The following is a 27,632-nucleotide window of genomic DNA, read 5'->3' as shown; positions in this document are numbered from 1 at the left end:
TGCTTCACCACGTGCTTCCCTCCACAGATATCATGGCTGATACTGGCTATAGGATGAGATTTGGAGGCTTGGTTTGGTTGGAATTATATTTAGGAGCCAGGAAGGAAGGTCCATGGCAATTTAATCTCAGTTGTTCTTTTATTTTATTCAGCCTTCTGGCATCTGCTGTTGCCACAAAACAATAGAGTACAATAAATAACAGCTGAATGTTCATTGTTCTTCTCCACAACCGAATCCCTCAGCCTCCAATGCTCGAAAAATAAAATGATGATGCTGATATAAACTGCAAGTGAGAGTGAGCAATTAGACTGGAGAAGTCTAGCGGCTGCCTTGGAGGGACGGATGCAGGGAAAAATGTGGTTCTGCAGAAAAACACTTCCGTGATATAATTTCTGCAACATTAAGGAGCAGAGTAAATTAATACACACCGGCTCCACTGCCAGCAAAGCTGTATGATCTTATTTCAGATTCTCCCCAGTAATGAACAATGATATCTTTCTAATGTAACTTTTTATATTCAGAGGGCTTGATGCACATTTCACAGAATATTTCATTCCAGCCTTTATGTGGGTCTGAGGGTCTTTTATATAGTTTGTTTGCTTTGTTTCTAAAAACAATTCGGTGAAACATGGGAACACAGGAGTGTCTCTGTGCATAGAGAATTAATAAAAAAGAATCGCCGATGTCTTCTCTTTCTCTCATTCCTATAGACTGACTAGGATATTAAATTCCTGGGTGAGTCATTGAATGTTTTCCTGTCTTTCTTTTTACTCTCGCTGTAATAGCTTGCTTGGAAAGATTCCTGCATTGAACATTGTCCTTTGCATTTTCAAAGCACCCCTTGGGGGGTTTAGCCATGTGAATTCTATTAGCCAGAAACTGGGAACCCCAGGATACTCTACAAATGAAATAATTATAATCTTTAGTGTCTCTTAGCAGTCCAAGCTATCTCCAGAACACCAAACAAGCCCCACTACATTCACACCCTGCACCGCATGCCAGGAAAGAAGCAACATTAGCCCCATCTGAAGGGGAAATGGAGAGGTGTGCACATCTGCTTGCAGTGCTGAAGAAAACCTCTTTCAGAGCCAGGCTTTCCTCACAGTGTCCTAAATCCCTGATTTTCTTTGGAGCAAAGCAAAGCAGTTTACTGCAGGTAACTGCAGAACCTGCAAGGCACAGACCCGTGTGGCCCTGCTGGGCTCTCTGCTCACTGGGGTGGAACAGCACCAGAGACAAACCTCACCAGAGACAAAGTATTTGCACAGCCATCAGAACTTGCATCCTGGCCAACACAGCACAGCCCTGCTCCTCCTCCTGCTCCTTATCTCCCTGTGTACCAGCCACACTCCAGACACCCAGGCATCTCCCACGCAGCAGCTCTGCCTCATCCAGACCTCCCAGGGACAGACAGCCAGGGTGGACAACCCTTTCCTGTGCCATTCCACAGTCTCCACACGTGATAAAGTCCCCCCTTGGTTGTGGGAAGCATCCAAGCACTTGCTAGGAAATATCCACAGTGCCCAGTGCAGGCTGGGATGGGACTCTCACCATTTTCAGTTTGTGCTGCTGTAGGATCTCGTCCAAGTTCTGCCTCTTCTTGTAGTTGAAGTAGAAGTTTTTGCACTGCGACACAGTCTTGGAGCCCACCATCCTGGCAATGGCTGACCAGTTCCGCCCATGCTCAAGGAGACCTGCAGTGGAGGAGGCAGAGAGGAGAGGAGAGGAGAGGAGAGAGGTTTAACACCAGATGCACTCACACAAGGGCAGCATTATCCATGCAGGAAACCTCCTCCGTGCACGCCAAACTACACAGGAACAATACGGTCACTAGCACCTGTCTGAAGGGTTTCTAGGCCAGGGGATGACCTATGAGAGCCTGTTTTTCTTTCCAAAGGGAAAAGAGGCACTGTGCTGATCGTCTCTGGAACAAAATACATCCCACAGTCATGTCTCAGCAGTCACGAGGACGAGCGGTGCTCCCTCTCCTTTGGGATGGCTGCAGCAGGTGTTGGCACGCCCAGAAGAACTTGGGACAGCTGCTCTCAGCCACTGACATGGAGCAAAGGCTCTTCCCACCCTCCTGTGCCCCAGTGACGATTTCAGGAGGGGTGGCAAGACACACAGCCCTGTTAGGGGAGGGGAGGGAAGCCCGGGCAGGTAAGCCCAGGTGATGTCCCTAGCTGGGAAGAGGCGTGCCAGGGGATTAGTGCTGATCACAGGCTCATGAGCAAAAGCAGCTTCCCAGGTCAGGCATCGCGCCAAGGGCTGGCAATCGTGGCCAGATGGTGCCACCTGAACATGGGGCAAACCCAGCAGGGTGGAGGAGGATGAGGAGGAGGAAGGAGACAGTCAGCTCCCCATGTCCTTGCCATCTCTGCAGGGGTACCTGGGCACCCCTGGTCCTGCAGAGAGAGGTAGGAGTTACAACCACAGCCCAGGGATGGTGCAGTGGCAGGCTCCTGGAGGTGACCTGTGAAAGAATCATCCAGGCTTTCTGGGAGGTAACACCTTGCTGCCTGCAGTTATTCCTGCTGTGTGGTTGGTCTTCATGTGGTGCCCTGTGGGGCTGGAGCTGCCACCAGCCTGCAGGGCACTGCCAGCCCAGCTTTCTCCTGACTGCCCATGTGATGCCACTATCAGTGGTATCTACCTGCTCCCTAGCCCTTCCCTGTACCTTGTGAGGGCACAGGATGCAGAGTCTGGAAGTCCAGATTTACTATACTGCCACAGAAAGGCAACTTCAAGATGAAAGCCAGCAGGGAATGAACCTGCTAAGAACATCTTTCTTCTTTGCTGTGGGACTTTCTGCCCAGAGGCCACCAGCCACAGAGCCATGTGTGGCTGGGAGTAGACACTGACCACTGTCCCCGTATCCAAACCCCTCCTGGGCTGCTCTGACACCATGGGGGCTTGGGACCACGGTGAGTGCCACACTGGGGCTCCTGGCATGGCTCTGTTCGTGCCTGGGAACGTGGCAGCTGTGCCCCAGCCCTGCTGCCAGCCTCCTGCCAAGCTGCTGCCATGTGTCAGCCCGGCCCTAAAGTGCCAGCCCAACCTCTGCTTCAGCCCAACAAACCCCAGGGGACGGGCTGCTCTCAGCACAGCCACACGAAACTGGGCCCAAAGGACATGCCCCAGCCAGGATCTGTTCTGGGAGTCCGTGCAAGGGGAGGGCACGGCATGGGGGCTGAGGGCATGGCTGCATTGAATAGGTGGCACCATGCACCCCCAGAGAGATGAAATCCCCCTCCCTGCTTGCCAGGTCCTGGAGAAACCCTGCAGCACCCAGCACAGCAGGAGTTAACATCCAGCTGGTGCCTGTATCCTGCCCGTCCCAGCACCAGGCTTATCAAATTGCATGTACGAGGCATCGCATGCACTGAGCACCAGAAAGGCCCTGGCAAGCCAAGAAACAAGTTTGGGCTTTAACTCTGCAACTCCCAGCCTCGCTCAGCCAAACCCACGACCTCATCACCCCGCTGACGGGCTGGGACTTCTTAAAAAAAAACGATAAAAAAAATCACATCCGGCCACCAATCCTGAGGCAGCCAGTGGGGCACGAGTCCTCCCCCTGCCGTTGCTGAAAGCCGCAGGGGAAAACAGGACAGTCCCCAGTGTCACAACCCATCCCCTCTGACACAACCCACTGCTGCCGTCCAAAGCAAACAAGCAGCTCTGTCCCTCTGCTCATCACCACACTGGTGGCCCAGCACCAAGGGTGACAGGCAGGCCAAGGCTGACTGTGAGCCCCCGGCAAAGCTGAAACGAAGACACTGGCAGCGGTGTGGATGTGCCATGAGCACGGGTGCTTTGGCAGGAAAGATGCCAGGAAGCAGAAGCATGGCAGAGCTCGGGGCTGGGGAGGTGATGGATGTCAGTGTGAGTGGTCCCCGGCGTGGTGTGACCTTTAGCAGCCACAGGCAATGCCAGCTCCAGCTGTCCTTCCCCCTGCCCAGGCTGGCTGTGCCCCTGCTCACCGGGACACTGCTGAAGGAGCCTGCGGCTGACCGGGCAGGTGCCCACTGCTTGGAAGAGGAGGAGGAGGAGGAAGCTGCCTGCAGCTCGTGCCCGCGGGACCAGCAGGGAGCCCCGCCAGTCTTCTTCTACATGAAACCAGAGCAAAACAGCAACACCTGCTTCCCACGCTGTAGTTATCTGCACGCTCGGGAGGGACCAGCCGAGACACCCCCGGACGTGCCGGTAAGCTCCCGGCTCTCCAGGCACCCCATCTCCATGAGCTCCTTCAGCAGAGGCACCCCCAGAGCCGGCTCCCCCTGCCCCGCAGTCCCCGGCACTCCAGCCCGCCTCGGCAGCTCCGCTCCGCAGCTGAAACTATGACTAACCGAGTTATCAGATCCTGGGCAGGCTCAGCTCCTCGGCTCGGGGCGGGGGCTCCGGGCGCGGGGTCTGCCGCAGGCACGCAGCCACACACAACCTTGAGGTTAACCCATCCTTCGGACCCCGACACCCGACTTACGTGCTCCGGCGGGCAGGGAGCACACCCGGAGTGTGCCGCGGGTGGGCTGGGAAGGACACGGCTGTCAGGGCACTTCTTCAAAGCCCCCCCGGGCACGGCAGCCCGCGGCAAAGCGCTGCGAGTGCTCCGCTCACACCCTCCCCACGCATTTCGCTTTCGCTCCCTCGCAGCAGCCGGAGACAGAGAAGAAAGCAAAGCCGGTTCCTTAAATCCTGGGGGCGAGAGGATTTCAGAGCCATGGGCGGCCGGGAGCGGCGAGCAAACGGGCACCGAGGCTGGAAACCAGGTCACAGGCGGCAGACTCCTGACCCCGATGGCAGAAGTTGGTGGGAACACATGCTCCGGCCCCAGCGCTCTTCCCGGTGGAGCGAACAGCGTTCCCCGCTCTCCTCCTGCTCCTCGCCGGAGCGTTCCAGCCGGCTGCAGCCGCGGTTGTTAAGGTGGATGGAAGCGCCGCCAGTATTTTCTCCCCTACCTCATCTCCTTGCTCAGCAGCTCGGGGCTAAAGGGAGACTGTGCAGTTTCAGGAGATGCCCGACGTTGCCAAAAAATAATAATAATTTAAGAAAAAAAAAAAAAAGGCAGGAGAAAAGCGAAGGGGCGGGAGCGCGGCAGCTCCGCTCCTGCCAGCCCGGGGACGGGGAGCCGGTGCCGTCGGTATGTGGCGGAGCAGCGAGCAAGCTCTAATCTGTTCCTCTGGCTGACCCGGGGCTCGTTGCATCTGAATGTGACCTCTAGACAGAGCATTAATAACGAACGTGGCGCTGACCCAAGCTGACAAGGGGTGCGGCGCTTGGCACCCGCTCCCGCCCTCCCTCGCTCACTTTCTGTCTCCCTCGCTCTCGGCTGAATGTCAGCGGCAGGGGGAGGGATCCAGGAAAACAAAGCTTGGCTAATAGTTTTCTCCGCTCTCAAGTGAATCAAAGGCGCTTTTCTTTGGGGACGTGCGCGCCGGCGAGCCCAGTGCCGCACCGACGGGCTGCCGTGGCGCCTCGGGACACCTCGGCCCTGCAGCTGCTGCCCTGGCACAGCAGGGACGGGGACAGGCTTGGCACCGGTGTCGCCATGGGCAGAGCGGGGCCTCTGCTCCGCTACAGCGAGCGGAGGCTGGAAGGAAGAGGAGCTAAGGGAGCGGGGTACTGTGCTCAGCATCTCGGGGAAATGAGAAGAAAGCTGGAGGGGCAGCGTGGCAGGCGAGGGCTCTCTGCAGCTGGGGGTTTTTACCAGAGACATTCCAAGGCTCTCTGGCACGGCTGCCCAGCTCCACCCTGGGCTTGGTGAGGGCGGAGAGAGCCCGTAAAAGGGTCCCTTAATGGGAGCTTGCCTGGATTAACAGACCAAGGTTACAGGGGAAAACCTAAGTGGTATCATTCCCTGCGCCTGACGGTACCTGCTATGATCCTTCAGTACCCCTTGTGCCCACACAGCCTCCTGAGGGCGAAGGTGGAGGCAGTTCTGGCTACGGCACCGCCAAAATGTGCCGCAATCCTGTTCTGGAGAAAGACCAGCCCTGTGGAGTCAGCGACACCACCCAAGGCATCCCGAAAGCGTGGTCTGCGTTGCTTTCCTGCACAAACCTCGGCGTGGTTTGCAGAGGCTCGGAGAAGGTGAGTAACTTCTCCAGGGCCATGGATCAGTGGGTGGCAGAGCCAGGTGCACGCCAGGCTCCTGATGCTGTGCCAAGGGAAGCAGGGGGATGGTGCGTGGGGGCTGAGCACACATCCCTGCAGGCTGGATGCTGCTGGAGGGACCATGGCACAGGCAGCCGGCTCAGTGTGTTCTTGCTACCACGGCAGGTGATGCCCTTCCTTCCTTCCTTGGTGAGTGATGCCCTTCCTTCCTTCAGGTGATGTTGGCACCACCCTGCCGTGCTCCCAGTGGACCTCTCATTCAGTGACTGGACACAGGCAGGCCTCTGATGAATCCCACAGCTACAAGGGAGCTTGCAGCTGAACTTCCCAGCACCTTTCACACCCATCCTGCCACTTCTCTGCAGGGAGGCAGTGTCACCAAACAAGGTGTGGGTACCTGGCCTGCAAGGACTTGGGACCCCTGACCAGCTCAGCTCTCGTGCAATGTCCCCTCTGCTGGCCCTGGCTGGGGACCCTCAGCTCCCAGGTCTCTCCTTTGAAATGGATAATTCCTATACCACTGCATCCACCTGCTGCAAAACCTTGAGCCCTGTGCCCTAATCACAGACCTGCCTGGTTTTACTACTCCTGCCACAGCCTTTCTTTTTCGCTGTGACACCAGGGGACAGGAAGTCCCCCTCAGGATGCCTGCTCCTGGAGATGTGCCATCCCCTCTGGTCCAGCTTGGCAGTGAGTACAGGAGGAGCAGCCACTGCTGGCAGGCCCAGCTCTCTTTTTTCACCTGGTTCAGATACTATTCCCGCTCCTTTATTGTTGAAAAAATAATACTCAAAATTAAAATGTAGGCAGCAAATTATAGTAATTACCCAGCAGTTCCTCCTGACAGGCCTTTTGTGTTCCATTCACTGACACTCACTAAGCAAATCCTCGCAGTTTGCTCCTACACACTCGAGAAACATTCAGCCAATGGTGGCACAGAGTGCAGCTCTGGGGGCACGGTGGGCACTGGCACTGCAGGCACGGTCCTGGGGGTGACACCTTGCCTGAAAGGCAGCCAAGCACCAGCCTGGGATGGCAGGGATGGGACTGCAGCCAACCACAGCCTCACTCAGGGCAAGCGTGGCTAATTTACACCTTGGGCACAGTTGTGCCCTCATGGCACCCAATCTGCCCCATCCCGATGATTTTTATCATGTCACTTCATACAGAGTTTGTGACCAATACCAATTACAGCTGTAAATACCTCTGATGGGAGAAGGGAAGGCTCCAACATGAGCACAGAGGAGACAAAGGGAGGAAGGTACGGAGCTGCCAGCTCCCCAGCATCACCCAGCTCGCTCCTGCATTTCAACGGGTGATGCAAGGTGGCTGACTTCATTTTGGTTTCGTGAACAGAAAAGGACTGGGGAAAAATGGTTCAGGTCAGTCCAAAACTCAGATGAATTGTTGGCAGCACTGAAAATAAGCATCTGAAAGAGTGCCTTTGGTATCCAAGGGAGTATTTTATATCTACCCAAAAGGAACTATATATGAGTTTTCATGGGTTATTTAACTCTCTGTCATCAGTATTTTACATTCATGCCCAACCCTCCTCTGCCTCATCACGCTGACTCCATCCCGTGGCCTCTCGGTGTCCTCAGCGTGGGAAAAGGCAAAAAGAGCCCCGGGCTGGCTGTGCCCTGAGGACAAGGAGCGCAGAGCCTGGGCAGGCACGGGAGGACCTCAGCAAGAACCTGCCGCTTCCACCCGCCTCTTTTCAAAGAACAAAACCACTTGTTAGACACCACGGGAAAACCCCGAGCTGGGCGAGAACAGGTACCAGACTTTAAAGACTAACAAAGGTCATGTCGAAACCTCCCGGTTCATCGAGTTCAGCTCCAGGGCAGCTGCCGCTGCCCTGAAGCTCTGGCACTCTCTCACTCTCTGTCACCTCACTCTGGTGACATTTGGTGGAGGGGCTGGGGGGACAATAAACCCACCCACTGCTGAGGCTGGTGCTCGCAGACCCCCTTCCAGCCTACCTTGAACTCCTGCCTGCATGGGCTCGTCCAGCAGGTCCCCCAAAGGCAGGAACTGCCTCAACGTTGCCTTTTAAGGAGCAGCCCCATCCTGCTGCCTCTGCACCCTGCCTGGCAGCAGAGCAGTGGGAGCTGCCTGCTGCCTGGCTTGGGAAGGGAAGGGGGAAAACCCTTGAGCAGCTCCAGTTAAATCAAAACCTCCTGCTTTAAGGATCACAGCCGTGGTGCAAGGAGATAATATCAGAAAAACACATTCCCCCATCGTTATCCCAATCTCTGCACATTTTGACAGACTACTGAATCGAAGTTTATTGCATAATGAAGGTGTCATTAAGCAAGAACTTTCCTCTTGCTGGGTTTTTGTTCCTCTATTTAAGTTTAGTAACATGGTACTCCCCTTCATCGTCTCCCCTGGCAGACACAATCCTGCTTTCTCCTGATTGGAAACTCCCTGTGCAGCTCTGTGACTGAGGAGGAGAGCTGGCAGTTCTGCTGTGCCTGTCCAGGGCTGTTTTTCTCTCACCTCCTTGAACACAATTGACATGGAATTTCATGCCACACACAGGAAAGCCAGGGGTGGACAGCAGGGCCAGGCTGATCTCCTGGTTGGCAAGTGCCAGGAACAGAGGTCACTGACTGTCCCCATCTGCCAAAATACCGCGGGGTGGTAGGGCTGACTTTCCCTGGGACTCACATCTTGCTGAACTCCCTAAACCAGCCAGCTACTGGCTCTTACTGGTACCAGTATGGAGGAGGGTGCCTTGGGTGGCCAAGTCCTTATGATGAAGAGGACTGTGCCTGTCTCTGAGCCCAGCCTGAGCAGGTCACCACCCCCTCTGCCCCTGCCCAGCCCTGCTGGCAGCAGCTCTGCCACCGCCTCCTCCAGCCTCTGAGGTTACCTCCGGAGTTTCACAGTTGCTGTGAGTCGGAAACCCCCACCACGCACGTCCCTGGAAATGCCAGACGCGGCCAGTTCGAAGCATTAAAGCGGCTGCTTCCTGGCAGAGGGGAATTTGGCTTTTCTGTAGAAGTCTGGTGTTGCAATCTCAGTTTCCCAGGTTGTAACGAAGGGAGAAACAATCAGCCATTGGGCTTTACACCAGCAAATCTCCCTGCCTCCGCCTGGCCCCTGGGCTGGAATAGTGCTATGTGCTCCCACGCTTCATCCTTCCTTCACACAGGCTTTGGCAGCTGTGCTGAGACTCCTTAAGCGCACCTCCAGCATCCAGCATAAAACAAGAGGCACTTTTTAACAACCAGATGCTGATCTCCAAAATAAAGCAGCGCTCAGAAAAGATCCCTCCAATGACCCTCCCCTGCCAGCATCTGCTCACCCCATTACCTGGCCCCAGGCCAGTTTCCTTGATTAAAGTCTATCTATTAAGTTTTGTGACTACAGAGAGCCCTGTTCAGCAATGCACAGGATTGGCACTGGGTTGTAAAAGAGGGTTGGAACAGCTTAAAGGCGAGCGAGCCAAACACTTTGGGATATTCACAGACAAAGTAATCCAAGTCCACAGCTCCCCTCGGCACCTGGGCAGCCGGTGCTCCAGAACATGTAATCACCATCCCAGCAGCAGGTGCATTTTCCAAGCTGAGCCGAACCTGCTAACACGCCTATTTGCCTTTGCCATCCCCAACGGCACTCATTTCCATTTTAATTTCCCATTTACAATCCTCTCCGGGCCAGGAGAGTCGGCAGCAACGCAAGCGGGATGCACGGGCTGGGGACGTGAGCTCGACAGCCCATCAACAGGACGTGACTTTGGCAAAAAATTCAAGCAGTGAAAGAGCTGGCGCAGGAGCGGCACGAGGAGGGGAAGTGGCAAGAAGGGCTGTGCTACACTCAGCACTTTTTAAAAACGGTCTCAGCAAAGGCTCTGAATCAGCTCCAGGATGTAAAGTCACCCCACGCTGCCCGCATCCCTGCTCTGGAGAGCTCCCTGACACGTGCCTGCAGAGTGCTGGGGTTCACTGTCCCCTCCTGGATCCCAGGCTGCCACAGGCAGGCACTCTGTGTGTGCCTGGAACAGATCACACCGAGGCCATAAAGCTCCAAAGGGGTCAAACTACACCCCGGCTACAGGCACCAGCAGCTCCAACACTGCAACGGATGTGTCCTCCCCATTTCCTACAGCCAACTCCTACCTCGTGGGACACGAGGCTCAGCCACAGCCCAGCCATCCCTGGTGCTGGCACAGCTCCTGGGGCTGGAGAAGCTGAGCACACTCCCTGCACCGTTCCTGCCTTCCCCACACCCTCCCTGAGGCGCGCTGGGAACAAACCAACAGCAGGACAGGCAGGATCCAGCCCTGGAGCTCAGGATCCACCACGCTACACCAAAGCCAGCAGTCAGATGCTTTCCATCCCCAATTGCTGGGTTAGCTCCAGCACAGCCGATGAAAGAAAGAAAATGAGTGTCCTACCTTTTTTAGCCGTCTCCATCTCCTCTTCGGTCCAGCGAGAGCTTTCATTCATTTCCAGGGAAGCTGGGAAGGAAGGAGGAAAGAGAGCAGTCAGCTGTGAGTAGGAGCAGCAAGCCCAGTGAGCTCAGAGGAGGTGTCCCAACACCCAAGCCCTGTCCCATGCCCTGTTCCCTGCAGGCATGACAAAACCCCAGGCACTGCAGAAGTGCTCCCATGAGAAAGGCTGTCATGGTGTGGGCTCCTGACGCTTTTCCACGCCACAGTACCCCATGCACAGCATCCCCTCAGGATGTGCCTCAGTGGTGCAAAACCTCCACTGTGAGCCTGGAAGCAAAGCCAGATGGCTTGAGAGTGGCAGCAGATTTCCTGCTGATGGTGCCACGCACCCTTGGCCCAACAACAGGTACCTAAGATGGAGCTGGCAGTGGCTGTGTGCTTTGGAGGAGGCAGACGCAGGGTGGGACCGTCAGAGATGGAGAAACAGCGTCACCTCAGCGGTGGCTTTGGCCGACTGCATCTGTCACGGGTGCTGGCCGTGTGACCGTGGGCTCCCTCTGTGCCACCACTGGGCTCTTGGACAACACCTCCGAGCCACTTCCAGCAACAGCGGGCGCCTATCTGGAGCAGCGCCCATCAAAGGGGACATGCTGCTCCAGCCAGGAGGCTGACAGGGGTGTCAGCAGCTGATGCTGCCTCTCTCCCCAGCTCCAAGCAGGTGCTGGGGACACCGAGGTCCTGCATAAAGCCTTCACTATGCACCAGTCCTGCTGGCAGCCTGGCACAGAGCAAACCCTACAATAACACACTGGGGTGTGAGTCAGAGACAAAAAACAACTCGGTAAGGAAACAGATTTCCGGCTCAGGCTGCCAAGGGGTTATTACTCTAAACAACAGGCAAAGCATTATTTCAACAGTGATGAGAGATGTTTTGACAGTGTCCTTTCAAAATGGAAAACAGGCTGATAGGTTCAGGATAAAGAAGACAGGCAAGGAGAGAAGGAAGGCTCTTCCAAGAAGCTCTACAAGAAGCTGAGACCCTGTGGGAGGACAGCGTGGCTTCCAATGCCCACAGCACTGGGCAGAAGGATCTCCTTCAGAGCCAGCTGAACACGATTGCAGGTGTCACCTCCCGGAAGACAGCGCAGGTCACTGCCTCCCCCAGCACCGTGTCACCCCTGGGACAGCAGCCAAGAGGGAGGGAAATCAATACCTCACCGCTTCCCCCTGGCAGCAGGCAGAGCCGGGGCACAGCGCTCGTTTACGTAAAGCGAGTGTCCCCAGCGCTGTGCAGGCCCTTGGCTCAGCTGGTGCTGGCTGCTGTTGGATGGCACAGAAATGTCACAGGAACGGCCCGTTTGGTTTGATTAATGGCATCGCCTGAGGTTGCGCAGTTATGAAACAGATGCCTACGGGGAGCTCCGGCACGCTGCAGTTAAACCACAATACGGTTTTGTGCTGTTTTTTAATGTTCAATTGGTATTTAAAATGCAATAACTTTCTTAGCCAACCCAAATTAAAGCGCTATTGGAGAGACATAAAGTGAAATCAATTGCTCAGATATGTCACTGGAATTGATCCATTCCTTTTTCCCAATTTAACGTGGTCTAAAGGCTTTCCTCTGTGTTCGCAGTGAAGTTTATCAAGGACTCTGAGATACCAGGATAAAAAATCCCATCTAAGTTACTGGCACTATCTGCTGCTTCTCTGCAGCACTGCTGAACAAGTTGGAGGGAGAGAGCAGGGCTCTGTTGTGCTGGGGACTATTTATATCGCCTGTATGAAAACAGAGCGCTCGCAATCAAGGCTTCAGCCAGTTGTCAGCAGAGAACAGGGAGGCGAAACACCTCCGCGTGATTTATAGCACATGGAACAGCACAAGCAAGAAACTGCAGAGCAAGGGAACCGAGAGGAGTCACCCTGCTTTTATTTTTACCTGCCTTAGGTAGCACAGCAATAATTTCGTACTTTGACAGGGTAGAAAATACAGGAGAATCAGCCAAATTCCTCGATGCATTGGCTTCTGTAAGTCAATACATGAGCCTGCTCCCTGGGGTGGCAACTACTGATGTTGCAGATGCCAGAGGCAGATGTGCCCAGTGTGGGGCTGTGGATGCTGCCATGAATTCCCATCCAGCCCAAGGCCAGCATGGCAGTGTGGCACGGCTGTGGCTGCACTGTGGGCTGGTGCAGTGCCTGGATGCCACAGTGTGGGCAGCACCCTTTGCTGCATCAGGTATGGATGGAAATGAACCAGCCCAATGCCCAAGGCCAAGGAAGAGCAGATCCCACAGGCTGCAGCTGCTCAGGCTCCAGAGAAATTTGAAAATAGAGCAGGTAGGAGAAATGGCAGAGACCCAGGCAAGCCTGGGAGGGCAGAGCAGGGTCCTGTGCAGAGGTTGAGGGGACTGGCAAGCCGGAGTAGCCGCAAAGGGAACCAGCTCCAAGCGCAGGAGGGACACAAGCATTGCCAAAGCACTGCTAGAACTGAAGGCTTCCCTTTTTACCTTTTGCAATGCTTTCCCTCTGAGGCCTTAAAACCCATTAACACTCAGCCAGGACAGCCCAGGCTCGCAAATGCCCCTACTCATCCTGGTGAACCACTCTGAGTAATTCACGTGACAGAGAAATATCATTGCTACTCCCAGAAAGAAGCCTCTCACAAAGGAAACCCCTCTTTGGGGAGCACAGCAGGGTGACATCCCATCCCAGCACAATGGACAGCCCAAAAGCCCAGCCCAGGGCAGGCTCCCCCTGTCCCCTGCCACCTACCCAGCTCTGCGCTCTGCTGTGGCGTGGTGGCCTCCTCGTTGTTGGCCTCGTTGGCCATGGAGCGGGTGATGCGGCCCTTGCGCCGGCCCTGGCTGTTGGCGGTTTTGCGGCCTTTGGAGGTGACCGTTTCCTTCTCATCGTTGTCTTCTCCGGATGTGTCGTCGTTCTTGTCCCTGAGAAAACAGGGAAAGAAGAGAAAAAAAAAAAACAAGTTGTTTGGTCGGTCTGATTTTTAGGTCAAGCAATTATTTCTCTGCACGTGTTTGGGGATTTTTCTTTTTGTTGTTGGTTTTTTAGGGGGGCAGGTCTGCAGGTTTTTTTGCAGACGCAGGCTCTTTTCCTGGCTGGGGTGATTTGTGGTGGGGTTTTCTTTCTGCAGCTGGCTGCAGCTCCACCACCAAGTGCACACAGAGACCTGACGGAGACAGGTTTAATACCAGACCATTCAAATTCATCCCTGCCTCCTCCTCATTTATCTTCCTGAAAGGGACCTGCTGGTAAATGTCTTTGCAGCCTAGATATAATGAAGCCAGATGTTCTTTTAAACCAAGTATTAAGCCCATTACAGATAGCGAGCGGTCTGCGTGCCAACCTTCCCCTGCCACGGCGCTGATGCTCGGCGTGAGGGAGGCAGGGCTGGCTGGAGCTCCTCATCTGGGAGTGCTCACGTTGACATCAATAACACTAAAGGTGAAGTGCCGTGCTCCACCGTGCCCCGATTGCTCCTCCAGCTCCCAGAGGCTCTCGTAACAACAAACCAAGCTGGAGGATAACAGCAGCTTTGCAGATTGATTGGGTTGATGTAAAAAAACCCCCCACATCGTGTTGCTTTCCCAGTTTGGGAGCAGCAGGGAAGAGGAATGAGGAGGAGGATCTGCCTTTCCCTCCCTGCAGAGGAGGTGAGGTGGGCACACAGGGTCCTGCACAGGGCCAGGCAGCTCTGGACTATGCTGCATCCCATCACCACATTCCACCACTGCAGCCCCAGCCCACCAGAGCCAGGCAGGGAGGCTTGTCCTTACTTTGTCAGTTCTTCTTTGTCATTTTCTGTTTCCTGCTTGTCTTCCTCCTTCTCTCCCTCCTTCTCTTTTTCTTTCTCTTTTTCATCTTTCTCTTCTTGGCTGCTCCGGGGCATTTGCTGCTGCTGCAAAACAAAGGACGTAAAATAAACCAAGCCCTCGGCGCTGAGGCGGACACAGGGCAGCACCTGGGCCAACCCAAACAACTGCGAAACAATGCTGGGGGCAAGTGGCCAAGAGGAAAGAGCTGCAGGCAGAGGGTGCAGGTAGGGCACTGGTGGAGGCCACAGGGGCCAAAAGCCTCCCAGGGAGATCAGAGGTAGTTCAGGATCAAGCATGGCAGCTGCACTCTGGCTCCTGTTCCAGGCAGTGGGACAGCCCCAGCTGCTCCCCTGGGATCAGGCAACAAGCAAGGATCTGATGTAGGGTAAGGCAGGGAGGTGAGAACTGCCCTCCTGTTCTGGCTTGGCCACACGGGAGGTGATTTGCAGCAGTGGATGCATTTTGCTGGAGCATAGAGGAGACAGGGCACCAGTGACACCCCGAGGCTCAGCAATATCAACGCTTCTGATCTTTCTCCCAAGCATCTGACACAGCCCATGGGGAATGTTTGTGGCTCTGTATCACCAAGGTGCAAGGTGCCCTCTCTGAACCACCTGGCACCTTCAGCAGAGGCCGTGAGCCCAATCACCCCAACACTGCCACTGCTGCTGCTCAGACCGAAGGTACCGTGGTACCCCAGGGAGGACACAGTGATTATTATAGTTCTGGATTTTGTTTCAACAGCTGCAGGAAGGAGGTTGCTAGGGAGGCCTGGTTCCCCTGACCTCCCTTCCCTCTGGTGACCAGCAAACGAGAGGCATTGAATAGAGAAGTAGAAATTAGAGACGGAAATGATTTATTAAACCATCCTGCTCCTGGCTAATGCAAGGCTGCTTGCTCCAGGAAACCCACCCGGACTCACCCGGCCCCTGCCCAGCCTGCAGGGCTTCCACCACCCCTTGGGAAAGGGTTTGGTGATGTAATGGGGAGTAAAATTGCCTTGAAACGGATTCATCAGCAGAAGGTGGCTGGTCTGGCTGGCATGCAGCCATACAGCAAGTACAGATGAGGTGTCCTCACATCCCTTGAGCCAGTAGGACTGGCCTAATCCCACTCTGCAGAAATGGGAGGCTGCTTCAAACATGAGCAAAGCAGAGCTCTTTGACCCCATGGGCTGGTGCTAAAATCAGAAGTGTAGAGCTGTCAAATGGAGCATTTTAACGAGAAAACTGCTGCTTCTTTCAGGGCCTGGTTGAACAAAAGTCCTTAAACCCCAGGCACAGCCACCACTGAAACCCCACAGACTTTCAGTTCCTCCTTGAACAGGGGCAGGCAGCTGTGCCATCAGGATCTTGGCACGCTTGGCCAGCCCCTAGAGCACCTCTGCACACGTGCAGAGCACAACTGCAATGCATCAGCTCACACTCCTGATGCTCTGGGAATTGCTCCGTGGGATGCAAGGCTGGGAGGTCCCAGGGGAGAGGGAGTCAGGGAACAGTTGGGATGAGCACTCAGTTGCTTATGATTTTCCAGAGTCCACAGAACACCACATGCTTGGGGAACAGGCTGTCTCATGCAGCAAGTGGCCAAGGGAAGTGTCATCCCCAGTGCAGCAGGCACTGCCCCCGTCATCCCCCAAACCAGGGGGGAAGGAGGAGGGCAGGGGACAAGCTGGAACAGAAGGTGGGGACGCCTGCACTGACTGCAGAGGAGCAAAGGGCATCCATCATGTGCATTTCCCCAGCACTGCCCTGAACTCTCTGACTCTGAGTCACTCCACGGTGAACCCTGAGCGTGGGTTCAGCCCAGACAGACACATGAGGTGAGGGCTGTGACCTCCAAGGGCTGGACAGGCAGCAGGACAGGCTCTGGCCCAGCCCTGGCCATCACCACCCACCTGCATTCCCCTCACCAAAGGTTTGGCAAGGGAGGGGAGCCCACATGAGGTTCATGGTATTTCTACTACCCAGTTGCAAATATTTTCTTTTGTGGGATGGGGGAAACCTTACATCCCAGAGATCCCAGCTTTCCTTCAGATTTAAACCCAGCTGTGACTGTACAAGTACCTGCCCCAGCTTCAAGCTGGAGTGAGTGTCCAGGAAAGGTTCAGCACCATTTTATCCTGTCTCTACACTTGTGTGAACTAGGGGGCTGCCAGCCTGAGCAGCCATTGCATCTTTTCCCCAGAGAAACAGGCTGGAATGGCAGCGATGCCAAGGAGCTCCCTGTACCAGCCTGCAAACACAGGAGCAGGAAGGCAGGGAGAGATGAGAGTGGCCTTGGTGGCTCACACAACAACCCAGGTGCTTCCCTGCAGAGGCATCTGCCAAGCTCTGGCATGATCAGGATGGGCAAACCCCACTGGACTGGCTTCAGTGGGCCACTGCACATCCCTCTCCTCCCAAACGTTTCAAGCCCAGCCTAGTAGGACACCAAATTAAGGCTTCTCCCAGTGCAGAGGCACATCTCGATCCAAGGATGCCCTCTAGTGATTGCCCTGCTCTGGCCACGGCCGGGTGCCCAAAGCCAGGAGCGAGAGCCAGGTGGGATAAGCATCCTGCACCCAGCACGGCAGACAGGACAGGTCTCACCTGTCAGCCAGGTGAAATACATAAAATGGGCAGCATCATCACCATGAGGCCATGGTGGGAAAACCGACCCAGCTCCACCCAAGGCTGTGCTCATGTCTTCATCTGAGGAAAGGCTCCCAGCCAAATGCTGATCTGGACCCTGGCAAGCCCACAGTGATGGCTTATCTCCTGTACTAGAGCTTGGCTGCAGAGCAGGGCACCTGCCAAACACCCCAGGAAACGCCTCTGCTCATGAATGCCCCCCTTACATCACAGCCAGGGGTTCATGCTGGACTGGAAGCTGTGGGGCTGGCACCGAGCACCCAGCCCTGGGTGGGGAGCGGACACCCCGGGGTGCTGAATGAAGCCATTTCAGAGCTCAGCTACAAATGGCACACACAGACAAGACCATCCCTCAGTGACCGAGCACGGCCATCCGTGCTGTGTGCCCTACCCCAGCCCTCAGACTGGCACGGGAACCGGGCCGGGCCGTGGCACAGGGCGGGCAGCGCCGGGAGCCCGCGGGCCGGCCGGGCCCGCTCCCGAGGCACTGCCCCTGCCTGTGTGGGGAGGCTATTCTTAGAGCTGGACACGGACCAGCTCTGCATGATTCAAGGGACGGGACGCCATCCCAAAGCGTGACGGGCCAGGAAATGCTTCCCCAATTACCAGCTGATTTCCCTGTGATTCACACCGCCCTGGCTAGGGGTGGACTGGCAGGTGGGTCAGCCCTCAGCGGAACCCCCAAAGGCCGGCACTAAAACTGCTCAGCTCCCGGCAAGCTCAAACCTCTCTCCACCTACATCTCTGCCATCCTGGGGATGAGGCACTCCATCGCCCAGAGACAAACCAGGGACGTGCTCCCCGCCTCGCACAAGTGGGCGAAGGGATGTGCCCGAGGCCAGGTAAGATGCCTGTGGCAGAGGGCAGGGCTGTCCCTCCCTCCCAGGTCAGACGCTCTAACCCCGGACCGCCCTTCCTCCTCCTCAGCATCGCTGCCGCTTGTTTTTGCTGCCGACGCATCCTGTTTATTTTAAAAGGCCCCAGGACAAAATCGGACACGGGACGCGCGAGCGAGAGGCCGACCCTGCCCCGAGTCCCGGCGGCCTCCTCCGCTCGCCGCGCTGCGGCGGGAGCGGCTCGGTAATGACAAACACCTGCTCACCTCTGCCCCGGAGCCCCGGCGGCCCCGGCGCAGCTGGAGCGGCGCGGAGCGCTGCCAGCTCCACCGGGAACGCCGCGTTCCCGGGGCCCGCCGCGGGCACAGCCGCTCCCGCAGCGCCCGCCTGCCCGCCGGACCGGCACGGCTCGCCCTGCCCGGCCGGCTCCCCCGGGCACGGCACGGCGAGCTCGGCTGCCATGCAGCTTCGTGCCCAAGCGCGCTTTTGGGGCGGGTAGGAGCCGGACAGGGGAACGCTGAGCCTGCTGAGAAGGGACCAACTTGTGCGCGTCCTGACAGCGGGACTCGCTGGGGGAGAGCCCTGGCGAGGAAGAGGTGCAGCTCCTCCCACTCTGTTTACTTCCTCTGCCGAGGCACTGCCTGCTGCTGGAAGCGGGACGAGAGGGCAGGAGGAGGTGGGGGAAGCAGCTCCCCACCTCTGCCCTCCCCAACCCCGCCGGATACGCCTGAGCCTGTGGCACAGAGACGGCGAAACCAGGCAGAAAGCCCTTGGCAGCCGGCAGCGCGTCCCTCGCCTCCGAAGCGCCCCGCGGGCAGGCTCCCCGGGGCTCGGGGCCCTCGTCTCCCCGATCACTCACCTCCCCGCTCCCCGGCTCCCGCGAGCGGCCGGTCCCCGACAGCCCCATCGCCAGCTCCCGGCCCCTGCTCACCGCCCAGCCATCCGGGCGCGCTGTGCCTTACGTTCTCCGGCTCTGAAGGCTTCCTGACGATTTGCATAGTTAAGCCGTAAACTAACCACAACATTCCTCTTATGATTTTGCAATCTGCTGGAATAACGTGGTCGCTCTAAGTCGAGCGATGAATCATCATCTATAAACCACAGCTCTCGTCACCGGGGCTCTCAGTGCTGGCTGCAGCCTGCGTGATTAATCCGCCAGGATGCCAAGCTTAACCTACAGTGCAGGGCTATTTATTTTCCAAACTTGCGAGCCTCCAGAAAACGACCGCTGCTGCCTTCCCCATGCCCTTTGTGGCGAGATGCCCCCGGCTGTGGCAGGGGACCAGGAACAGGGGACCTCCCTTGCTGCCCACAGGACATCCCAGCGTTAACCACTAGGACCGTGCACCTTGCAACTGAGGCACCCGCGCCCTCCCCTGGCCCCCCTCACTCCTTGTGCCACAGCACTCTCAAAACATGCACCAAAACACCACTTTTGCCAGCAGGAATGAGCTCATCCCTGGCAGTCCAGGTCCTGAATCAGAACTACCAGCTCCTGCCACCCCAACTACACCACTTGCTGCTGGATATGCTAGTGGGGAACTGGGTCATGGTGGTGGCACTGACAAACAGCCCGTCCCTGAGCCTAAGTGCCACTGAAGCTGGCATCTCCTCTCCCACACCAGGTTTCAGGGCCAGATTGGCTGCACGGGGGATGCCATTTGGTTGCTGGCAGATGCATCATCACCCCTGCCATCGTTACAGTGCCCTGGGCTCTCACAGGAGATGGAACCACCAGCTCCTGTTTGTTCCTTAAACCAGGAGGGAGCAAGCCTGCACACCCTGGTGCAGAGGGAGTTGTGCATGCCAGGCTGAGCTGCAAGGCACATGGTGTTGGTGCCACTCAAGCTCATTCCCAGCTACTGCAGGCAGCGAGCTCCGGGTTTTTGTTTAAAGGCAGCTCTGCACCCTTGCCACAGCCTCACTGCGGCAGCGCAGGGACATGTGCCAACCCTCTCCCCAGCATGTCACACCAGAGTCTGTTCTGACAAGGACTTTGGAGGGGGCTGCATCCCACCAGTGCGAGCCCCATAGCCTCTGGCAGCTGGGAGCACCCACTCGGCTGTGCCGCCTCTCCCACGTGTGACTTCAGATCAATGGCATTTATGATGTTCTCCAGGGCACTCAGCTGCAGAGCAGGCTCAGGCCAAGGTCATTGCACGCAATCAGGGAGTTGCAAATTAAAACCAGCTCGAGATAAGCTGAAGACAAAAGGCCAACGCTATGCTGGCCAGGAACGCCTGGGGTTTGCTTTGCTGCTTCTCCAGGAGTCCAGCACAGCTGCCAGGGCCGTGGGCATGCACGGCTGCCTGCTGGCATCACCCTGGACATCCCACAGGGCCCGGAACTGGCACCACAGGGCAGGATGCTCTGTGCAGCACAGCCAGCAGGACTTGGCACTTGGCTCTTACCCCTCTCCCCAGCCCTACAGATTCTATGCAGGGCATCTTTGCCAGGAACAGGGCTGGCACCGTGCAGCTGTAGCTCAGGAGCATCCTCTCTCTGCCACCTACATGTGTCTTTCCACCTGCTTTCAAGCTCTTCCTCTGGCAGGTCACACCAGAGAGTGCCAGGGCAGGGTGCTGGCCACCTCAGCACCAGCCTCCCTCTTGGCCATCACGCTGCCCAGGCACCCAATGTGCCTGTGGAATTTCTTTCTTTGCCAATGCCACAGCAGAGGCAGAAGCACCCACCTCTGAGGTTTGATACTGCACAGCCACTGCAAACACCGCTCCCCACATGTCCCTACCACCTCCCGAGGCAGGCTGGATACACAGCACAGGGAGGATGGCTTAGAAACACACACGTGTGTCATGTAAGCGACTCCCAGAGCCTGGAGCCCCTGCTCCAGTGGTCAGGAACGCCTCAGGCCTCGCTGCCACCCACTGCCACACTGCCTGGCTTCTCACGACCGCGCGCGGCACCCTCCACTCATGGGAGAAACCACAAAGCAAAACAAGCTGCTGCCAAAACAACAAGGGGAGGAAGAGGAATGTCTGCCGGCAACTCGGCTTTGATTGCTTGCATCCCAGGGCTGGGTTTGATTCTGTTGGCTGTGGAAGCAAGTCCAAAACCTCAAAGAGCAAGGCTCAGATTTCATAAGAACGATAGAGAGCACAGGGATCGCTCAGTGCAGCTCAAACTGTGGCAGCTCTGAGCTGGGCTGCTCCTCTACCAGCAAACAGCCAACTCTGCAACACACATTCATCACGTGGCAGGGATGGAGAACACTGAGGCTGTGCCCAGTGTCCCAGGAGACCTGGACACACCCTGTGCACACTCACCAGCACAGCTCCTGGCCACCACAGGCCACCAAACACGGCCAGTACCAGCAGCAAAGCGCTGGCAGCTGCAGCCAGGCTGCCCTGCCATGCCATGGGAAAGCCCTGTGCCATCTCCCAGGCTGCTGGTCCTGGAGCAAGCAGGGTCCTGGGGGCATGCAGCACGTCAGGGGTGAGCAGAGGGGCTGGTGGTGGGACTGGAGTGATGCTGGATCATGCATCACTTGCCAGACCACAGGACCAGCGTGCCTGGATGCACTCACTTGAGTGTGGGCTCATCTTGGGCACCACTGGGAGCCTGCTGGGCACAGGAACCGCTCAGGCAGGGCCCAGTGTGGCTCAGCCCAGCACAGCTGGCACTGCCTCTTTCCCACTGTGTGCTCTGTGATACCACAGAAGCACTGAAGTGATTTTTTACAGGACCCTGCTCACCAGATTCTTCCTTGAACCACTGAGGGCTTTTCCATAAGAGGAAATGTTTCTTTTCTGGGTCGCTGCTGAGTTTTTTAAAAAGTGATTTGATTGCTTGTGAAGGGAAAAATGACCCGAAGGGAAGAGAGCATAACGTTTGGAAGCAGCGGAGATGAGCCCCTGCTCTGTCCCGGGCAGGGAACACGTGCTTTCTCCTCCCTGTGGTTTGCTTTACCCTGCTCCCCCCTGCTCACAGGCCCCTGGCCACACGCCGACCCCTCCCCAAGCCCTGCCAACAGAGGAAGGTGCCAGGTCAGCAGTTTGTGGGATGCAGAGCAGCATGCACACACGCCATGAACAACCAGGGGCAAAGCAAGCCCTGTATCCTCACAGAAGCAGATTTCTGGGATTTTCAGCTGTGCCTGCTTTAGAAAGCAATTTAGCAATGACATGACCTATTTCCCATTCTTTCCTAGTCAAACCTGGATCACAACAACAGATAAAACAACTCATCCCAAAATCCAACCGCTTCTGTGTCCTGCTGTGAGGATGCTGCAGGGCCCTCGCTGGGATCAGCAATGCCCAGCCCCATCCCAAACCCTGCCCCAGGAATACTCACGTGGGCAGGGGCGTGGTGGAGCTCTCCTGCTTGGACACATCCACCTGCTGCTGGAGAAACACCACTCCCGACCTGGGGGCCACCTCACTTAAGGACTGTTTTGTTACTGCTACCTGCAGATGCCACCAGCAGCACGGCAGAGCCCGGCTGTGAGGGCCAAAGGCTCCATCAGCAGCCTGTGCCACCCCTGAGGAGGTGGCTGTGTGTCCCTGCCTGCTGGTGCCTGTCCCTGCTCTGAGCCCACGAGTCTCCCTGCTGTCCCTGCACTGTCACCAGCCCACATGGGGACCTGGGGACCGAGCAGCCACCCTCCTGTGGCAACGCATCCTCCGATTCTTTACCCAAATATGGCCATGTCGTTCTCATTAAATCACCCCCAAAACTGCAGCTGGGATTTCAGGAATGCAAGTTTCCATTGTGTTTGCCCGATTGTGCTGCCTGGAGGGGCGGCAGGGCTGTGAGAAAGCTGCTGCACCCTTGTGATGGGGGAGCAGGCACGATGGACCTTACAGGGCACACCTGGGAGTCCAGGTGTCCCTATAAGCAACAGGAGTCCAGACTGAAAGAACAGGTGCCAAGGGAGGGTTACAGAATTCACCTCAACTCGAGCCTCACTGTGTCTCACACCTCATTCACCTCCTGGACAGCCATCCTGACACAAATCTCTCTGGTGACCGCAGGTTTAAAGAGTGACAGCCTGCACTGAGCACCCAGGGGACAAACTGTGAGATGTTTCTTTCTGTGAGGCCACACATGAGCAGGAGCAGGACCACAGGGTCCGACCACGTTCAACTTCTCATTGGTTCTGCAGCCTCAGCCTGATTCCCCAGGCCATCAGCAGCCCTGTCACACTGCGGATTTGTCCAGAAAATGAGCCAAATTCAAGCCCTTTTATATCCCAGCGGTGACATTCCACTGGCAGAAGATGAACCCATGCCCCAATACTGACATCCCTGGCATGGTTCCCAACCAGGCAATCTCCATCACAGCCCGCCCCTGCTCATCTGCAGATAATTTCAGAGCTCTTTTAGATACAACACTCCAGGCAGCACAGCTTAAAGTGCCTGCAGAATAATTTCTTGGTTATTTGTGGCACAAAGTTTACTGGCCACATCCAGGGCTGTGTCAGTATGACGTGATGCATGATTAAACCAGGATTTTGTGACAAGTATTTCCCTGCGTCTGGAAGAGGAAAAAGTCAAACCCTTTATCACTAATGAGGAGCTGCTCCCTGGACTGATGAAGATCAAATGGTTCCCAGAAACAAGCATCATTCCTCTCATCAGCTGCTGTGGTTACTGGAGTAGGAGCACTTGCACAATTTAGAGTTAGAATGGTTTGCTGAGCTCTGGGTCTGATCCCTGGGGAGGGAGGAGAGGCACTGGCATGGCAAGGCTGGAGCAGGGTGGGAGATGTGCTCCTGCACTGGAGACAGGATGCAGAGAGCCCGGGAGTCGTGAGCAGGCACAATCTGGAACCCTAAACCCGGCCAGCCCCTCCTGGTGTGACAGGGCCACACTGTCCCCTGCTAGTGGCCAGGGAAAGCTGCCTGGCCAGGTTTTTCTTAATGCTCCAGGACTGATGCGATATCAAACGTGGCCGGATCCTGCTTGGGATGGTGCTTCTGCCAAAAAAGTAAGCGGGCTGTTTATAAAAATCTGGGCTGGGGCTGTTTATCCACGTTGGTGAGGGGAATGGCTTGTGTTTGGGGAGGGCGGGACAGACGGCGGGACGGATAATTCGATTTGGGTTTTGGCAGGGGACAGGGAAGAGGGTGGGCCTGGGAAAGCTGTCGGGGCTGGCAGGGGACCGGCCAGGTCACACCGTGGGTCCCCGCCCTGCCGGCACGGCTCTGGCACCGCTCTCGGTGCAGGAAGGGGGGTCCGGGCGGCTCCACTCCCCCGGGGACCACGCAGAGAGTCCTCGAAAGTGTCGGCGCTAACACACGGCCCTCGGGCCAGGGAATACGTGAGCACTGTCTGAAAGCAGCGCGAGGGGCTGGTGTGATGCTCCGTCCGGCGGCTGCATCCCTCCACCATGACTTCATCCCGCTCTGAGTCATCCCCAGGGCGGGCAGGCGGCTCCTCCAGCCGCCCATGGTCCTCCTGCCGACAGACAGATCCATGGTTCTGCTGCCGACAGACAGATCCATGGTTCTGCTGCTGACAGACTGACCATGATCCTCCTGCCGACAGACTGACCGTCATCCTCCTGCTGACAGACTGACCATCGTCATCCTACTGACAGACTGACCATCATCCTCCTGCTGACAGACAGATCTATGGTCCTCCTGCTGACAGACAGACCCATGGTCCTCCTGCTGACAGACAGATCCATGGTCCTCCTGCCGACAGACAGATCCATGGTCCTCCTGCCGACAGACAGATCCATGGTTCTGCTGCTGACAGACTGACCATGATCCTCCTGCCGACAGACTGACCATGGTCCTCCTGCCAACAGACTGACCGTCATCCTCCTGCTGACAGACTGACCATCGTCATCCTACTGACAGACTGACCATCATCCTCCTGCCGACAGACTGACCATGGTTCTCCTGCAGACAGACTGACCATGGTCCTCCTGCAGACAGACTGACCATGGTTCTCCTGCTCACAGACTGACCATGGTCCTCCTGCAGACAGACTGACCATGGTCCTCCTGCAGACAGACTGACCATGGTTCTCCTGCAGACAGACTGACCATGGTTCTCCTGCAGACAGACTGACCATGGTTCTCCTGCAGACAGACTGACCATGGTTCTCCTGCAGACAGACTGACCATGGTTCTCCTGCTCACAGACTGACCATGGTTCTCCTGCAGACAGACTGACCATGGTCCTCATGCTCACAGACTGACCCACTGACAGCTTTGCCTGGTGGAATGACTGCCCACCTGCCCATCCCAGCAGTGTGTGGGAGATGATGGTTTTTCCCTCCAAGGAATTCACTGGCAGGAAGCATATCTGGCATGCTGCAGCTGCTCCGCTACCACAAGGGCAATGTTACTCCAAAATCAATGCAAATTCACTCTGGAATAAAAATCTCGCACTCCAAATGGAATAATTATGTTGAAGTAGAGTCACTTTCCTTCCAGCCCAACACTTGTGTTCCCACAGCCTGGCAAAATAGCTTCCCAAAGAACAAAGCACACGGTCAATTTTGGTGTGCCTGCTATAGAATTTAGAGGTTTCACAGAGACACTGAAATACCCTGAAGAGTGACTGCCACAGACCCTGAGTTGTACAAACACATCAACACAAGGGTTTGTCGTTACAAGCTCAGGCAAATTTATGCTTATTACTGCACACTGACTATTGGATCAAACTGTTTTACCATGGCACAAATCCCTTTTTTTTTCCAGTGAGAAATGACAAGGAAGCTATTTCTCTTCCCATCAATTCCCCTCCTCGCAGGGTTATATTGCTATTTCATACACAAGCACAGAGGATTATTTTAGAAAGATCTTAATGTCAGGAGCCTCATAATCAATATTATGCATTGTGAGCCATTGGATGTGGGTCCCTTCCACTGAGCAGTGCCATGGAAGGCGGAGTGCTGGGAGCATCCTGCCTCGGAGTGGGCGGCTGCTCCGCTTTCTGACAAACTGCAAGTGGAATCATGTGAAGTCCCTGCTCTTGGCAGGAGATTTTTAGCAGTAAGTAGCAGCTTTATGAGGAATATCCTTTGCCAGGAGACCATCAGCCAGGGAGCAGTGGGATTCTTATTTTTTAATGGACTTTTAATAAGTAGGCCACAAAGATAGTCTTGACACAGAGTAGCTTTTTTCTGTGTGTAATTATCTCCCCTTTGCTCTCAAGCTCCCTGCAGCCTCCAACAGCAAATAAGACCACCAACCTCTCTGTGAGAAAAGGAGCAAGAAACCAGCATAGGGCCACTTGAAATGCTCTTTGTATCAGATCTCATCCGCTCTCCTCTCATCTGATACAAAACCCAACCTCTCCTCCTCTCCTCTAAATTAATTACAGCTCAGCTTTTGGTGTTTAACTGCTTGATCCTTTACCAGCAGGAAAATACGTGCTCAGAGTTTGGGCAATGCTGGGAACACAATGCCATGCCTCCTGGGCTGTAGGAAGGCTGTCCAGGATTCTGTCTCCTCCCTGCACATTGCCCATCCCTATGTGTCCTCTGTCCTTTATCCTGTCACCATCTCTAGTTGCTGAGACTGGGCAGGTAATGGCAGAGCTGGCAGTGCCACGTCAGCCCAGTGCTGCAGCTCCTCACAGTCCCCACTCCCCACCAGGCCACTTGGAAAACAGAATGAGAGACCTGCTGGGACCTGCACAGGGTTCTAAAGAATCCAAGAGCCCTTGGGAACAAGCAGGGTGCTGGCTGAGCCTTTGGGACAGGTTACTCCCAAATGAGCACTCCTGCAGCACAGGCAGAATTTGAGCTGCCTCTGAAAAGACTCAATAAGCAAAATGTCACATTCCATCCCCAGGAGCCCTGCAGGTGTGCCAGTACCTGACCTCTCCCGTGATGGTCTGTGCAGTCACACACTGAGCCAGTCTGGTCTGTGGGTGCAGATCCCACCAGCACCACACCCAGGGGAGACCCTGGCTCCACAAAGAGGTGCAAAGGAGATGCCTCACTGCTCCCACCAGCTTCTTGTAGGATTTTTAATATATTCATCCCTTGATTACCTTAAAATGCCACCCTAAAATGAGTCTGACCCCAGCAGAACCTTCCTCTGCAGCACAGACGCAGCCCCTCAGCAGCAGCAGCGTGCCCTTCCCAAGCCTGCAGGCAGGCTCTTCCAGCACTGCACTCATGCAGCCTTGCAGGAAATGGATGCAAATACTAGAGGTATCACAGCACAAAGTGTGAGTTTCAAAACCCCAAAAGATTTCTGTGGAAGAGCTGCTCCAGGCTGAATGCAGCAGCTGCTGTTCTGCACCTCTCTCCCACTGTGAATCATGCAGCCAGTCCTTGGCTCTTAAAGCTTGTCTGAACATCCCACCTTCCACCTGAGCATCCAACAGTAATGGGAAATATTCACTGTGTCGCTTCCTCCCAGACTCAGGGGGGCTCCTCTTTCAAAATCAACCACGTTCTGGCTGAGGTCTGCTCCAGGGGAGGTGTAAATTGTTCCCTTTGGTGAGATTCCTACTTGCAAAAACAGTCCTACAGGCGATGAAGCAAGTCCCTGCTTCTAAAGGCTGGCACTGAACGAGGCTCCAAAGGGCAGCACACATCTCCAGGGCTGGATCATGTGGAAAGCAGCGTGGGAAATTCTGCAACTAGCAATGCTTTGGATCATTTCAAAACCCAAAACACAAACAGGCCCTGCTGGGCGCAGGATGGGCAGGTCTGTGGCTGCTGGGGTAGGTAGGCAAACACAGAGCAAAGCCTCTCACTCTCCACATTTGCTCAATTTAACACTGAAACCAGAATGAGCTGTGCTAAATGTCTCCACCACTAACAAGAAACAAATGTGGCCTCGTGTTCTAGTTGCTGTGATCTAACAAAACAGACCATGGTAAACACTA

The 27,632-nt window shown here is 55.8% G+C and overlaps 1 protein-coding gene across 13 annotated transcripts in view; it reads right to left on the bottom strand.

Annotated features, from left to right (window-relative positions):
* NCOR2 (nuclear receptor corepressor 2) overlaps positions 1–27,632 on the bottom strand; it is a 226,047-nt gene that overhangs the window by 42,552 nt on the left and 155,863 nt on the right. For 9 of the 13 annotated variants that reach the window (XM_063416131.1, XM_063416140.1, XM_063416141.1 and 6 more), the window contains exons 15-18: positions 14,308–14,429; positions 13,286–13,458; positions 10,517–10,579; positions 1,552–1,694 (exon numbers count right to left, since the gene is read on the bottom strand). In XM_063416131.1, the coding sequence (XP_063272201.1) occupies positions 1,552–1,694; positions 10,517–10,579; positions 13,286–13,458; positions 14,308–14,429 (501 nt within the window). Of the gene's footprint in view, positions 1–1,551; positions 1,695–10,516; positions 10,580–13,285; positions 13,459–14,307; positions 14,430–18,674; positions 18,814–27,632 lie in introns of those variants that run through there. The other 4 variants (XM_063416136.1, XM_063416139.1, XM_063416142.1 and 1 more) reach the window with 3 other exon arrangements.

This window comes from Prinia subflava, chromosome 19 (assembly GCF_021018805.1).
Source record: "Prinia subflava isolate CZ2003 ecotype Zambia chromosome 19, Cam_Psub_1.2, whole genome shotgun sequence".
Lineage (NCBI taxonomy): Eukaryota > Metazoa > Chordata > Aves > Passeriformes > Cisticolidae > Prinia > Prinia subflava.
This window is presented reverse-complemented; position numbering and strand designations above follow the sequence as displayed.